We start from the raw sequence: 16648 nt of genomic DNA, 5'->3' as shown, positions 1-16648 counted from the left end.
AAACCCCATAAACACCCTGTCCATCCTCAGCACTCAGAGCACACTAACATCCCAACAAACACACCTTTTTAGTAGTAGCTGGCAATGGACACTTAGGAAAAATGCACAGGAAAGGGAGTAAACGCACTGTGACTGTGTCCCCATGGGACACCTCTCCCGCCTGCCAGAGAACAGGAGAATTCCCATAGGCACACCGGTAACAGTGACTTCCAGTGAGCCCAAGGCAGGAATGGGGGGCACCCCAGTGCACACACCTGGAGGCTGCCAGCACGGTGTGTGACGGGCCAGCTGCTGGGGGGCCCAGAAGGAGCCCCTGACGGACACCACACTGTCACCGTACAGATCTCAGTACCGTGAGCCTTACACAGCTGACCGGAAAGGAATTACTCCCGATTTCCCGCAAGGCACATGAGAGCAGAAGCAGAGCCTAAAAATTAACAGAGCTGGTAACTGTTGGTGACCGTGGTACCAGCAGGGGAATTGTAGCAAATACCCTGGTAGTAGGAAATCAGGGACTACTACTGGGGGGCGGGATGTCCAAATATCTGGAAAGTTTGGATTACTAATCCCTTGGCATTCCACCCACAGTCTAACAATGTGCTGAGGGGTCTGTGTGCAGGAAGGAGAGTTTACTCTTGTGGTGCCAGGGGAGCCGACATGGCTGAGGGGTGGGAAACACCCTGTCACCCACGTCCTTCCTGGCCCACGCTCCATCTCACCAGTGCTGAATTACCCTGGCCACCGGACACAGCTGGGTCACAGTGGCATCTAGAGGGCTGCCACGTGCAGTGTGTGTGCAAAGCAGGGGTCCTGCTGGGCTCTCCTACCGTCTGCAGAGCCAGAGCCAGCTCCAGCTCCAGCCAAGTGGGCACAACCCCAGAGAGCTGCACCCTCCCACCATGCCACAGCCTTGCTAGTCTTTCTCCTAAGAGACCCATTAAAACCTAAACCCCTGCCTAGTGCTTCACAGAGATTCACATTTTTCCACAGAACTTACAAAGTGGATTTTTTGTCATTAATAATTGCGTGACAATTATTTTAAAATAATTTCCATAGCGTCCTGAATGCCACAGAACGGGGGTGTCCTCTCTTCTTACAAGCCATTGCCATAAGCCAGTCAGATGCCATATGATCCACAGGCCAGGATTTGGCCGTGTCGTTCCTCTATTACGGGCTCAGAACGTGACCCTGGATGACTTACAGATTTGATGCTGTAGAGCACCTGGGCCTTGAATCTCTGAGCCATCTGAAGAGGACAATGTCTCTTCAGAAAGGCTGAGCTTAGAGAGGTACATCAGGAAAAGGACACTGGGAAGTATTCCTAAAGGAGGAGGATTTTAGGAGAGGCTCGAGTTGGGGTCATGATAGAAGTTTGAGGAGAATGGTTGTCAGTTCTGGTTTATATGTTGCTACCCCTGATTTCAGAGAGGGATAAATTCCATTATTCTCCTGGTAGGTGCACAGAAGGGAGGAATGAACAATAGGATGTTTGACTTGTGCTTTAGAGGTTGCTATCCCTAGTAACTGTGTATTTCTGATATTTTTTGCCTTTTTAGATGAAAAAAGCACCAAAGCACCAGGTTTGGATGGTTTCTGGTTTTAATGGGCTTAAAATTGGGCTCTTTTTCTGTCTCTACAAGGCTTGAAGTGTGATGCATCTATAGTAGCAGATTATGGTTTTTTTTTTCTCCCTAAAAAAGACATAAAGGACCCAAAGTGTCATTTAGGATGCTGACACAAGGACACTTCTTGGCACTAGAGATCAGGCCTGCTGTCAGTCTGGCAGGAGTTCCCCATAACATAAATGAGATCCCCATTCATGGCAGGATTCATCTCAGAAAGTTTTGGAAGAGGTCAAAGGGTCTTCTCTGAGACATATCTCAGAGAAAACCTCTCTCTTGTCCTTCTCCCTCTGCTGCAGCAATGCATATACGGTGCAGGAATGAGGGAAGGGCTCTTGGAGCTTCACCTGGAAATGAGGGTCACAATCCCACCCCTCTGGTTTCCCACAGGAGGAGGGAGCTGTCCCAGGGACAGCTCTGTGTGTCACTCTGGGATGGCAGGAGATGTGTCCTGGTTTTGGTGCCACGTGAGCGAGCGGGTGAGTGCTCACGCTGGGCAAGGTGTGCACTGGGACGGTGCCAGGACACAGAGCACCTTCCCTCTGGCAGTTGAGCGGGCTCAGTCTGCCTTCCAAGGAGTAATGAGAGCTCCAGGACAAGAGCCCTCCATTGGCAGGCCGCAAAGGGAAATGAGAACGTGTCCTTCAGGAAAGAGGGGTCAGACCTTGCCAGGCTGGGGGTACTTCTAGGGAGGCTGGGAATGTGCTGGGAATGAGGGAGGCTCACTGCCAAGGGTCAGGGAGAGTGTGCAGGGCCCCCGCTCCAAAGGATCTCTGCTAGAGAAACGGGGACTCTCCAGGCCATTTCCACATCCTTTCCTTTTGCATAAGCAATGCTTGCCTTGCATGAGGAAAACAACAAACTCCTGCCCTCTAGAGACAGGAGACCTCCAGCTCTGCTGAATAAAATATCTGCCACAACCTCCTTTTGAAGCAGATGCTACCAACGCAGCCAGTTTTATCCTCCCCCAAGGCCCACTGGCCGGCGCAGCAGCTCAACGCTCTCTCCTCCCAGCCCTGGAAGGCCGGCTCGCAGGAGAGGCAGCCTGTCACAACCACTCTGGGTCAAGGCAGGAGTTTATTTGGAGAACTGCTGAATAAAGCAGTCACAGAAAACTTGGCAAAGGAAAGAAAACCCTCCCTCTGCACTCCCCAAACCCATCAGGGCAGGACGGCAAATGCCCACACCAAGCCCAGCGCTCGTTCTGTCCCTTCCCTGGCTGCCCGCAGCCTGTGCCGTCACCGCCTGGTCCACCACTGGGTGCTGGGCCCCAGGACACAGGAGGAGAGCAGGTGGATCTCCCAGGGTGCCACAGAAGCCCTGCACCCAGGTCCCACAGGGCTACAGCACTGGTGACATGCACTCTCGAGGTGTGGTGTGCTGGAGCAACTGTGCCGACATGTCCACATGCCCAGTTCCAAAGTAAGTGCTGTTAGTGTGTGGAAAGCTTGCTCTAAGGGCATTTCCTCACAGCTGCCAGCCAATACCCCTGACTCCCCTGGCAGCAGCTCCATCCATGCATTGGGTTTGAGACCCCAGCTGCCAACAGCAGTATTTCTCACACACATGCCTGCCCTGTACCCCTCAGTGTTTGCTCCAAACACACACCTAAATCACAGGCACTGAAAGAAACATCTTTCAGCTACCTCTTTGGAACCCGTCCCTGGCAGGATTGGTTTCTCAGCCCATGCTCCAAAATACAGTGTTTATCAGGTGCAGAAAGACAAGAACTATCTTTTAAAACAACTTAATCCTGTCCTCCTTTTCCTGCCCTTTACTGCCTGCAGCTAAAGCAGGCCCAAGGGGTGGAAAGTGGTTGTGAGGTACCTGTAACTGTGCTGGCACCTTGTCCTCACAGCAGCCATTTTTTTGAGGTTCCTTGTGAAACCACAGTTCCTGGACCCCAGGCTCTGTGACCTTTGGAAGATGACCTACAGGACTGTCCGATTGCTGGGAAAGATCGTGAGGTTCACACGCACACACTAAGGAGGCTACATCACACACATATGAGGAAAATACACAAATTATATGCCTTTCCACTTCAGTTGCTGGTAAAAATTGTTAAAGGGGAAAAAAAATCCTTATTAGGGCCCAAGTAGCACCCCTCACCTGTATTTTGTTCCTTTTTATGATGTGGTTATTTTAGGAGGCCTTTTAGCCCACCCTGCCATGTTCTTGGGGCTCAGAGCTCACCTCAGCTTTGTCAGGGGTGTTTCAGCCAGCAATTCAGGAATTCTGGGGAAAAGCCTCCTCTGGCAGCCCCAGGAATGATGCTGGTATCTGCAGCAGCAACACCAGTTCAGGATCACTCCTCTAAGGGGTCACTGCTGATTTACTGTGGGACAAACAGCCCTTCCAGCAGCATGCAGTGCTGTGAGGCAGCTGTCCAGGCACTAAATCCCTACTCCTGCAGCATGGCTCAGGGCTGCCCAGTGGGAGCTCTCCAGGTGCCACCTGCACGGCTGTGGGATGGCAGCACTGGGCAGGGGGTGAACACCAAGCGAGGGCTTCTGCTGCGGGCGGGAACAACTGCCAATGGATTTGCCTGGTATCCAGTAAATGTGCTGGTGGCAGCACATCTGGGCTGTGTCAGCAGGGTGAAAAGGCAGTTCCAAATGCTCACAATACTCTGAGCTCCCCAGGTCTCTGGGACGAGATATTACTGAATCCAGGGGGACAAAGAGGAAGTGGGAGAGAGATGCCAGCTTAAATCCCTGATGGCTGTTCAGAACTGCACAGGACAGGGTGGGTTAGCAGCCCCTCTCCAAAGTAAACACAGGAATAGCTAGTTTTAAAAATATATATATAGTTCCCTTCAGCTGTACACTCCAGCCTGTCAGTGGGTATTCAGGGGTCAGGGAGCGTTGTAACAGTGAAATACATCCTGAGCAGAGGAGCCAGGGAAGGAGCACTTGGATTTAATGCCAGAGGAATTTTAATGCCCAGGAGATGGGCAAGGTGACAGTGGCTTCAGCTAATGCTGCTTCTGCCACCTACGGTGTGGGGAGGTCACCGAGGGCCCTGTCGGGCAGCAGGGTCGTGACCGCCGGCCCCGCACAGGCTGTCTGGTTCCACTCTCACTGCCCAAGGCAAGTGCCAGGATTTATCCGGTAAGGAAACAGGACTCTGAGGCTGGTGCTGCCAGGCACTGGCACCAGTGCCCAGCTGGAATCCCTCCTGGCGTTACTCCTTCAGAGTTCCCTTTTATTGTCAACAGTGCACACAAGTGTGCAGGTCCAGAGCACATATGCTATCCCAGTGAGCTCTGTGCTGGGAGGTAAGGATTCTGAAGAGGTCTGGAAAGGATGGAACAGCCTGTTCCCTTGCATTAGTAGAGAGGAAGAGGTGCACACAGGTGTCCTTACTGCAAGGCCTACAGGGAGGAACCCATTGAGGGAGAGGGCCCACAGAAACAACACTGCTGAACACCTGTCTCAGAAGGGACATTATTCCGAAGTCCTCTCCTTCCTCACAGCTCTGTGGGCACTGATCACAGAGCTCACATGTGCCAGATCAATGCCAAATCCCAAAAGGGCACATGCTCTCCATGGGACGCTCGGCAGAGAGAGGAGCACACAAGTCTCAGCAATGGGCAGTGACGGATCTCAGTTCTCCAAGGTCAGAAGGAGCCAAGCTTTTAGGCCATCAGATATTACAGGGGGTAACAACAACTGTTCTGACAGAACACCACTGCTCCTCTGGGAAAAGCAGTTGTTCTTAGTCCTGAGCCGGATGCTGAACACCTCAGCAGTGCCCAAGGGAACCTTTTTTCATGGATACTACTACGCAGCACGTTATAGGAATCCACACACAAGGACAAGTACCTGAGACCAGGTGGAGCAGCTCAGCCTGGATGCTGGCTATGGTCACATCCCATCCCAGATCCAGCCTGCTTTGCCTGCCCTTGCTGAGTTCCTGACGAATACTAAAGGGGCATGCAGGGCAGCCTGGCTGGGCAGGAGGCAGGCTGGGCTCCAGAGGAGCCTGTGCCGTGTCCCCATGCCCACTGGGATCGTGGGACAGTGACACAGGGCTGCTCACACACACACAGACACCCCAAGGCGCTCGTCACACCTGCCTCTGAGCTCCAGGCTCAGAGCGGACACCATCCCAAAGGGATCCCTCCTGCCCCATGTGCTTCCAGCACTGCTCCACGGAGCTGTATAGGATCAGAGAGTGACACACAGCTGCTCCTGCAGCCACCTCTGGGTGCCTTTCCTTTTGGGCATTGCCAGCTGAGGCTCTAACCTGGGGTGGGGTGTGAGCACCCACTCCTTGAGATTCTGTGCCCTACGAGGACTCTGCCTTGCTCATCCCATAGCTTAGATTCAACAGTTTTAATGAATGGCTTTGATGTAATATGAAAGAATTCCTTCTTAGGTAAAACCCCCTTGCCAGCCATAGATCTCTTTCCTCTTTTACTTTGTTAAACACCCGCCACATTCTGACCCTGCAGCACCTGTGGTGCATCTGTGAGCGTTTAAGGGTGGATTTTTTCCTACTAGATCTGGTGCATGGAGACAGCTCTCATATTCCCTACAAAGATCACAGAATGCCTGCATAACTCATTTTTTAATTACTCGAGTCCTAAACCACTAATTTAGTGCAATTTCATACTGACTACATGTTGGTATTGTTAAGGTTTATGATCCAGTGATTTACAAGGCATGGTACGTCTGAACTCAAATTGGTTGGACTGATGGTTTAATTGAGCACAGGGACACGAGTGTAACAGTAACCACCACACTGGGGGATCATGGCAGTCCCACTAGCATGGGAATGCACTGGTGGAATTGGTTACATGAACACACAGGTTTTAATTGTAAAGGCCAAAACCAGACTTATTAAACTATTGTTTGGTAAATAGTGCTTCCACTTAATAAATAGTTCTGTCTCTAAAGATCAGATTAATCAGAAGAAAAAATTAATATTCTGTTTCTAAAAGCTGGTCTCAATAATGACACAGATATTGCTGCATGGGTGGTTTTGGACGCCTTTAGAGGAAGGACTTACATGAGTATGCAGTTTTTTCTCCACACCAGCTTGCAGAAGACAGTGATGCTGGTCACATCACACCCAGCCCGCGTTTCTAATAAAACCTGCAGTTCATGTTGATCTGGAGTGATAAATCCCTAACAAGTGAACACAAGTCTTTTCTCTCCTGCTGGCCTCAGTTTGTCCATCTAGAATGCACATGGTTGAAATTCCCACTTAAACTGACTGAGTATTTGTTATTACCTGTTACTGACACTGATAGTGTTTGGGGATCTGTTATTTCTTAGGGCTTTGAGGTTCCCCAGCTCAGGGTGTTTTCCCTGCCTCTTACATAATTAGGGGTCTGCCTGACCACATTCCTTCTTTCTCTCCTCCCTTCCCCATGAGTCCTGGAGTAAGGAGGCTGAGGGCAGAGACATGGGGAATTAGTGGGGAACCAAAACAGGCACTGTTCATTTAAGGTTCTCCTCTCTCTCCCTCTGCCTGGAACTCGTTCTGGCAGGAAAAACCCTCCAAGCCAGCCCAAACTTCATCTAAATTCATGCACTGGTAATTGTCTTTAAAGAGCAGTGAGAAAGCTACAGACAACAGCAGAAATATTGCATGGCTGGGTAAATTGCAATATTAATTACATCACTGAGAACTACTGCAATTCCCCATTCCCTGCTTCCTGCTGATGTTTTGCAGTCTTATTTTGCTGTTGTGGCATTACCTTGGCTGTGAACACCTTGCTGTCAGTGGCTCTTTGACATCAGCTCTGTCATCACAAGTGCTTGAATTCACAGCATTTCAGGACTTTGAGCTCCAGAAATACTTAGCTTCTATCACAGAGTTCATTTGATATGCTTATTTAAAAAAACCCAACCCAATAATCATCAGAAGAAGCCCATGGAAAGGCACATAAAGATGCCAGGCCTATTATCCTTTGCCTTTAAAGGAACCTCTTTGTGCTCCTGGTTGATCAACAACTCCCTGACACGAGGTTGTGGCCAGGGGGGAGCCGGGCTCCCAGGGAACAAGCGACAGGACAAGAGGAAATGGCCTCACGCTGTGCCAGGGGAGGTTCAGGTTGGATACTAGAACAGTGTATTCATGGAAAGGGGGTCAGACCCCCGTGGTGGAGTCCCCATCCCTGGAGGGTTTTAAAAGTCATGTGGATGTGGTTCTTGGGGATATGGTTTAGTGGTGGCCTTGGCAGTGCTGGGGGAATGGCTGAACTAGGTGACCCTGGAGGACTTTCCCAACCTAAAGGATTCCCCGATTTTTCTCTCTGCACCTCTTCTGCATTTACAACACAGATGGTGGCAGCCAGAAGTTCTTACAATTCCTATCCCCGTTCATCCGCCAGTTTTATATTCCTTAAACAGAAACACAACCATTAGGAAAGCATCAGGAAACCACTTGATGTTCCATTTGTGCCAGTGGAGACCTGCTGGAGCCATGCCAGATACCTGTGTGCTGTCACCCTCCTTGTTACCCAGTAAAACTGTTGATCAAACCAAATAAATGAAAGGAATATGAAGCCCGGCCCAGAATCTCCCAGATTTTACAAGAAAGCATAATTTTGGCAACTCCATAATCTCCCAGGTTTCACAAGAAAGCAGCAATTTTCCCCCAGCCATACATCTTGAAGCAGAAATAAGGATTCAGAGCACAAGCACTGCTGCCTGCTCCAAACCCAGCACCGTCACAGGGCACCATCCTTGACACATGCCCATGACAAAAGGGAAGGGATCGCTGCTGTGCCAGGGAGCTGCTGTGTGGGAGCACATCCTACTCCAATGCTCCATGATCCGTTGGGAGTTTGGGCATTTAAGTAAGCTCCAAATGGATAAAAAGGGCTCATGACTTAGGCTAGTGAATTTGTTTCATTCAGCAACACCAAAAGCTGTCAGGATTCACCCGGGCCCCTTGATGGGCAAATGGTATCTGCTCAGGTATGGCATGAGAAACCCCTTTTCCTTCTGTGCACAGAGATTTACAGCCCTTAAGGACAGAGTTTACAGATGCAGAGCTGGGGCTATTGCTAATAAAATGCAGTCTCAGATCATCAGCAGCTCCACTAACAGTCACATCTATCCATGCTCACCGTGTGAGGACCTGGCTCGGGGGGCATCCAGGGGGCAGGATTTGCCTCCCCCCATGCTCTTCCCTTCCCACGGTCAGAGGGGTTTGGGTTTGCTCAGTGCAGTTACCCAGAATTTGTGAATTATGCTCACAGAAGACATGGGAGTGTCAAAATGTGTCGCCCATGTCCTCGCATTTGCCTACAGCTGCATTTGTAAGGCAAATGTGGTGCCTCACTCTGGATAATTTCCATTAATTCTTAAAAGGTTTTCATGGGCTTGTTATTTTCTCAAACATCTGAATTTCAATTACAGCCTCCTCCTAGCATGCAGCAGCCTCACTGTGTGTGCTACTCTGCCAGTAACAGCTTCTCTCTTCCCCAGGGCCGCTGTATCAACTTCACCCGAGTTCCCTCTCAGTAGAGGAGGAGAAGCGGATACCAGGAGGAGAGACAGCCACATTGCCACTGTCCTACCCAGCCGAGAGAACCGAGCCCTTCCTCGCATCCCTTGGACCATCATCCAGCCCGAGCTCCGCAGGTTCCTGCATCCCTGCTCCGGCTCCTGCGTGCCGCCCACACGCTGGTGCTCTGCCGGGCAGTGCTGCCGCGTGTGCCTCTCTCCGTGCAACACCAAAGGACAGCGCAGACACCAAAGATGAGAATGCTTTTCTATTTTTGTTATTTGCTGTTTTTTTAAGGATTACAGATTCTCAGGACGCAATGTGCTTGTAGCGGAGACGCAGCGTTCCTCAGCTGCGGCGGAGGCACGTGGTATTTACACAGGGACTACTCGCCACAGGCGCAGGATAACAATTCCCACCAGGCTAAGCAGGCGCAGAGCCGAGTGCCTCAGAGCCATGTCAGATCCCCAACCCTCGCCAGCTCCTCCGTCGTGCCTTACGGGAACCTTCTGACTGGAAATCTTGTCACTCTAACACTGAAAAGTGCACACGCATGACAAAATGTAGACAGGATGCCTCGAGGTATCGGTGGCGAGCAAGACTTTGCCCTTTAGTTTTTGAAGACACCTTTCTCTCATTATGCACCCGGGACAGGAAGGAATTACTAGAGCGTTATTCCACGGGAAGACAGCCTGTAAGTAGAGATCTGGAGCTGAGTTGGAGGGACTGATGCTTCAAGACCTTGACACTGTGGCTGGTGGTTTTTTCCCCTTTCCTGCATTCACAGTTCAGTAGTGCATAAAACATCATCATCTATAAACATACCTAGCAGTCGTAGGCTTGTGTATTTTTTTTAGATTAAAAAAAGCAGTAGCCACTAAGCTGGTATCTCAGGGTTTTTTCCCCCCGCAAATCTCCAAGGGCTTTTCAGCGTCACAAGCCAGCAACTCTCTTTGCATGAGAATTTCAAAGTTTAATTAATATAATTAAAGGCAACAGCAAGCAGCAGCCTGTGAAGATTTTGCTCATCTTTTTTATGCCTTTTGACATTGAATGACCTATTACTGTATGTGTGTTCCTCGGCGGTGAAGGCGGCGCCAAGCATTGGGTACGATTCCGCAGTGGGAAAGACCTCCTTCCATCAATTTGGAAATTAAATTTATGGGAGTGCCGGCCATCACAAAACATCGACAATGTATGTATTATAATTTTTTAGAAAAACCAGTGTCGTGTCACGTCGACGATGCCAAATTATGTTAGCGTGAGCGGAAACACTGTGGGGGAGGAAGGAGGGAGCAGCTGAAGAAAAAGGCTCAAATGATCCAGTCACTTTCGATACTGTACTTCAGAGGCAGAATGGATATTCGAGTCGAAACCTGACAAAGCGCGCCCGCTTTGATGGGAACTGGTATAGACAATGACCAGTGGCTGGGTCAGTGGGATGTCTCTCTGCGAGCAGGGAGGCTTATCAAATGACACTAAAAATAAGTTCAACAACCATCATGTTGGAGGGGAAAAGGCGAACATTTCACATTTGGTGGGCATGAGTGTGCGCAAGATGGAAAGAGCAATGCGGAGCATCCTGGGCTAATTATCTCCTTTGTGCTCTTCATTGGAATCACAAGGGACAGAAATAATTCTCTTGGTCCATATCCAAATCCGTGGCACTGCCCAAAGAAGCCTTTACGTATATCCACTCGCTTACATCTTCTGCTTGAGTTTATTTATGTCACTGGTAGCCTCATCAGCAACAACCATGTCTGCACATTAGACTATAAATAAAATTATTATCTGAGTTTCAATCATTATTTCCTTCTTCTCTTCCCCCGTAACCTCCTGGGTCTGCACAGCTCAGACCTTCATTTTCCAGCTACACAGTCACCCACGGTACCAGACTCCAGAGGCTGCCCCTGGCCCTGAGTGGCACGGCGGGAAAGCCACCACGGCCGCGCCCAGGGATCCCGACTGCCCCCAGCCACGGAGACCCTGTTGGACACCGGCTCATGCCGTACGGGGCATCAGCCACACAACCAGAACCACTGAGTGCCCTCAGGGACGCCCTGGCACTGCCGTACCTTGTGGCAGCTTGGGTGCCACTGGTCCTGGGCTGGGGACGCTTGAGCCCACAGCTCCCAACCACCAAGCCCTTGGCTTAGTTAGAGCCCCTGATTAAACCTCTGTGCGCTGTCCAGCCTAAGGCCAGACCAAGAGCCGACACTAGGCAGGTGTGGCAGGACACAGGTGAGGTCCTGCACTGCTCCCCACGGTGCTGAGGTGCTACAGGCAGAAGCGCAGAGCTCAGCAGATGCCAAGTTAAGACACTCAGCTCCCTCTTCCTTATCCTCCATTTTCCACGTACACACGACACATTCCAAGGTACCACTGGAGCATCCGCTCGCATTCTGAGCTGCATTGGTAACAGAACATGCAGATGAAGAGGGGTTTTTTTCCCTCATGTATCTGCTGCCTCTCAAAAAATATTTTTAACCAACATAGCCACAGAAATAGAAATCCACTCATCATCTTTTGTCCTCTCTGTCTATTCATGTTCGTCCAAAACTGTGGAATGAGCAGTTCTTCACAGAATGGTTGATACCAAGCAAAACGGGATTTCGGGTCTCTACATGGATTTTCCCTTTTAATTGGCATAGTATCACAGCACATTGCACTTGGCATTTCACAGCAGATAATACCTGAGAGTTTCCTTATTACACAGTGTGGAATAACCGTCACAAATAATTTGGGGGGCAAGAGGCGAAGGGTGATAATTAATTATACTTTAAAATCCACCGATTAAATGACACAAGTGAGACTTCCTTGGCAGGAGGGCTCAGAATGCCTGAGAACCGGGAGTGGGAGGTTTACCAGAGTATGTTCCTTGCACACTATCAAAGCTTGGTATCTCCTTACAAACAGACCATGTCTCAGTAGCACTGTTGGCACCACTTTTAGGCTGCATGAGAACAGAAACAGTGTCTTGCAAAAGTAGATGGGCCTGGGAGCAAACCAGCCAATGTTCTACCTAGGGCACGTATGAACCCACTGGCCAACAGATCACACATCTCTCCACCTACCAGCGCATCACCAGCAAGGACAGCAAGTGGGTGAGATACTTTTTTCCCTGAGGAGTCATGTACAAAAAGCCCAGCAATGCCACCAGGCAGCTCTGAGGGCACCCTCTCACCAACGATGCAAGGCAGGACTCATGGGAACAAGATCCTCAATACAGCAAGGCTGGGTTTATTTTATATATTTTGATAATAGCAGAAATTACTTGGCTGCAGTTAGTAAGAAATAAAAATGAATTTTTCCATGTTCCCTTTCAGTTTTTTGATTAAACAAGAACTACAGCACATTAGGCTTGACTGTGCCAGGTACAACTGGAGAGCTGGGTCAGGTTGATCCCAGGGGAAATGGAAGGGAATTCCTAACCCTAATGCAGGCTCACCCTGAGCCATAGGCACTGCAGGACAGCCTGGGCTGGCCAGTATAAATTCTGGTTGGGATTTTTCCTGCAGGAAATGACTGTGCTACATATGTCTTCTTCTGATTGTCCCTAATACAACACCACAACTCTGCACTTCACACCCTGCAGTTCATTTTACACACTGTTCACTCATCACACAGGACTGCTCCCACACATGGGTGCAGCCCCACTCCTGGGGGTGCTGGGGCTGGGGTTTAAGGGCAAAGAAAAGCTTATCTTTGACCCCTCTCAGTACACGGCACCTGATGCAGGTCATGTTCGCATCCCTTTCCTGGGATTCTGACAGACTCCCAGGACTCAGATACCTGGCCTCTGCAAAACTCTGCTGACACCTTTAACGTACCCCCTTCCAGTTCAAATCAAGCTGATATACTCCAGCAAAAAAAAAAAAAAAAAAGAGGCAGTTCTAATTAGGGGAGGTTTTAGGTTTTTCCCCTGCACAAGGTAAAGGTCTTGGGAATTCTGTGTTCTGTCATTTTAGACCAAACCTCCCTTTCCAGCACTTTTATTGGTCACAATTAAGGCTGCATGGAAGGGTGAACAAAACCAGTGCTATCAATGAGGGTTTTTTCCAGGTGGGAAAAATCCCCATTTGATCCCATGTCATTGACTGCTGCCTCCTGACTACAGAAGCCCTGCTCTGCTGCAGGACAGGACTTTTTCCCAGTTCACTGGGAAGCAGCGAAGGTGCCATCCCCACCCGCCTTCAGAGTTCAGCTCAGGGAACTACTCCCTTGCCAGAGGAGCCGCTGAGGGGAATTCTAGAAGCTCAGCTGTGCAGTACTGGGAGGCAGGACTTGGCTCCGACCCCCCCACCCAGCCATCTAAAATCCACACCCTCAGCAGGATGGGCACAGGTAACCAGGTCACCTGCTGTGGATGCCAAGCTCAGTTGTAGCCAGAACAGTGTCCCAGACCTGACTGCCAAAGAGGTGGGTTCGGCTGTTGTCCCAAGCCAAGAGCCAGAGCTCCGGCCCACAGAGCTGCCCCTGACCAGGACAGTAGGCACACGGCCTCAGGCGGCCAAAGAGCTGGCACAGAGCTCCCAGGAACAGGCAGAGCAGGGAAAACGTGCTGAGCAGGGACTTCAGAGGCCGCAGCGGCACATTTGCTAATGAGCAGCTTCCGAGTACCTCTTGTGCCATTACAAAATTAATGTCACCATTTCTAGGGAGGGCTTTATTAGACCTGGCATGTACTATTTTATTTCACAAATCTGTTTTGCATTGGCTCAATTAAAATTGTTATATATTTTTGGGTCCTGTGTAGGTGCCATCTGTTTAACAGCGCAAGTGGGTCCTGTGATGCACTTGTAAATTTTGTGCTGCAATAATTTTTTTAATATAATGAAGGATTTTGGATACAAGAAGCTGCCTTTACTTAGTGATTTTTTGGTTTTTGGCAGTGAACTTGAAACGGTTCTTCCTGTGTTACAAGGATGGCTCTGCAGCCTATGGAAATTTATTTCCATGTTTGCACCAAAATTGTATTATTTAATTCACACTTATTTTTTTCATTTGCTTGTTCTGCCTGATTTTGTAAATGAGCTTATTTTCTCAAACTGGAAATCAAAGGCATGCTCAGCTGGGGCCTGTGGCTGCTGCCTTCTGGGGAGCTCTGGGATGTGCCAGGAGGGCACAGGGGCCCACCACAACAAACCACACCAACATCTCCGCAGTGGGTCTGGGAACGAATGCACCTTTGGAGGCGAAAATCCCCTCTGCATAGCTGGATGTGCTTTACAGCAGAACCAAATCCAGGACAAATCTCCTGGGTAACAGAACTCAAACATGGTATTATACTTTGGAGGTTTTTAGCAAAACTCTTAGGTCTACTCTGATGTCACCAGCACTGAAATGCTGTTCCTGACTCACAGTGAATTACAGTAAAACCCCAAGCCTGACCCCGTTGGTTGGATTTCCTTTAAAAACACCATTTCCCATTCTGTTCAATTCTCTAATACACTGTCAGAGAAAAGCATCTGCAGTGCACCAATCCTGCAGTGTTTGTGGGGTTTCCAGATGAGCTCCACAGCCAGTAAAGGGGTCCCAGATCTCAGCACCCAGTTGCTGTAAGTGGAACTGCCTTGTTCTGTGTGGTGGATCGGGCAGTACCCAAAATTGTCCAGCTCCCTGCAGCACTGCTCAGCAGGACAGTTAGGAAAACCTGTTCCCAACATCACATTGCTTCTAAGCTGCCTTCAGGGACATGGACGTAACCGGAGCACAACTCCAGTGTATTTCAGGATGTCACACAAGACCCAGTCATGGAGAGATTCCTCCCTGACCACCCCCCTTGCTTTGAGCAGTGACACAAGTCACACCTTGGCCCTGACACCTGCCCAACCCCCAGCGATACTCTCACTGCCCTGGACAGCCTTCTGGGGGCACAGGGAGACCTGACTGCTCTGACTGTGGTGCTGGAGCAAGGATTTACCCGGGATTTACCACAGCACAGAACCCGCCTGCTTGAGACCCCGCCCCGGTGGCACAGACTGCAGTGGCCCCAGAGCCTTCCCTCCTTCCCAAGGCCTCTCCAGCTATCCACGCACTGTGCGGATCCTCAGGACAGCTGCTGGGGCACTGCCAGCCCAGGGATGGATGGTGCCTATTGACAGAGCTGCGAGACGCTGATTCAATTTCGAGTGTTGACCAACCTGTGTGGGGAACACTAATTGCAGCGCACAAGTGATGGGTTCAGCACTGCCTTGTTGGAACGGGGAGGTTGGGCTCCAGGATGCTTCATCTCCCTTTATCTGATTAGGCAAATTAGGAAACAACAGTGTGAAATGCATTATTGTACTAATCTGATGTCCAAAATGTGAATCTCATTAGAGCTCTGGCCTCAAGGTTTTTTATGTGGTTTCTCTGTAAGCTGAGGAAAAGCAAGTAGGCCAGAAATAGATATTTTTCAAATTACATTGGAATTGCCCAGTAATAAATATCATATTCTGTACAGGCTTCGGTCCCTGGAACAGTTCCTCATAAAAAGCATCTCTAAGCTTCTGGATAAATCCAGTAGAACATGTGCTAGGAATGGAGGAAACACAGCAGGGAGAGGAGGTTGGAGCAGAGAGGGCGATCCACTGACCTGAGTTCACTTAGAGCTCTGTGGGGTGAGACCCTGGGAGTGAGGACACTGTGCCTCTCCAAAGGGATGCTCCATGGTCCAGAGAGGAGTTCTGCAAAACTTATCTTGGCAAGGGCGCAAGCTGTGGTGATTTGGGGAGAAGGAGGGACAAAGCAGGACAGAAGTAAGGGTGGGATGAGCCCAGGGACAGCCAGCGCTGTGCTGAAAGGAGGACTGGCTCTGGAGGGCTCTGCTCAGCTCAGCCCATGCCAGGGCTCCCTGTGGAAAACCCTCATGACACCGGGCCCTTCTAGGCAAGGCTGGAATCCAAGGTCACTCTGTAAGACCAGGGAAGAATAAACATACGGTATAAAAGTAAAACAACACGACATTTCACTGCAAAGGCCTCTCTGAGAAAAGCCAGTTCAGGTATCAGTTGGTAAAGGGTCACTTCACAATACAGCCCTTCCAAATTGCAGCTCCAACTCAGAATTAATTATCCTTTCACTGTCCTGGGTTTTCTTTTCTTCTTTGCTTCACATTAAATGCAACTGAAATTATTTTAAAGCAATGATCTTGAACATCATGTCCTTCAGCTGGCCCTGAAAATCCATTTTCTATGGAAAGCCTCCTTCCTTCTGCAAGATTTCTGCGAGTGTATAAAGCTCATCAAGGCTCTGGTTCTCTAGGGGTGTCAGATGCTCGGATAATACCCAGGTGTCTGCCTGCTGGACCAGCTCCAAGGTACTTTATTAGCATGAAGAGGCCAATTTGGAAGCAGTTTAACTCCTTCCGTTCCCAGGGCCCAGCACATGTCCTGCAGAAGCAGCAGGACACCAGGTCATGCCGTCTGCATGGGTGCAAATACAGACTCCATGTCACCACCACCCACTGCCCCATCCCAGGGAAGAAACACCTGAGACATCTTGTCATCACGGCTGCAAAGATCCCCCAGTGATGTCCCATCCATATGAAACAGAGCAGTTGCACAGATAGCTGAAGAGCA

At 49.9% G+C, this 16648-nt stretch overlaps 1 protein-coding gene and 1 long non-coding RNA gene across 4 annotated transcripts in view; one reads left to right on the top strand and one right to left on the bottom strand.

Annotated features, from left to right (window-relative positions):
* The window catches only part of ANTXR2 (ANTXR cell adhesion molecule 2), an 82926-nt gene extending 72038 nt beyond the window's left edge, over positions 1-10888 (top strand). The window contains exon 17 of one of the 2 annotated variants that reach the window (XM_027711848.2): positions 9068-10888. In XM_027711848.2, the coding sequence (XP_027567649.2) occupies positions 9068-9106 (39 nt within the window). In that variant the 3' untranslated portion in view covers positions 9107-10888. Of the gene's footprint in view, positions 1-6588; positions 9044-9067 lie in introns of those variants that run through there. The other variant, XM_027711847.2, reaches the window with a different exon arrangement.
* LOC113983075 overlaps positions 1-16648 on the bottom strand; it is a 230161-nt gene that overhangs the window by 30055 nt on the left and 183458 nt on the right. The window lies entirely within an intron of this gene.

Source organism: Pipra filicauda, unplaced genomic scaffold (genome assembly GCF_003945595.2).
Source record: "Pipra filicauda isolate LSUMZ 115617 unplaced genomic scaffold, ASM394559v2 scaffold451_size532456_pilon, whole genome shotgun sequence".
Taxonomy (NCBI): Eukaryota; Metazoa; Chordata; class Aves; order Passeriformes; family Pipridae; genus Pipra; species Pipra filicauda.
Note: the sequence above shows the minus strand (reverse complement) of the source record. Positions and strands in the feature narration are given on the sequence as shown.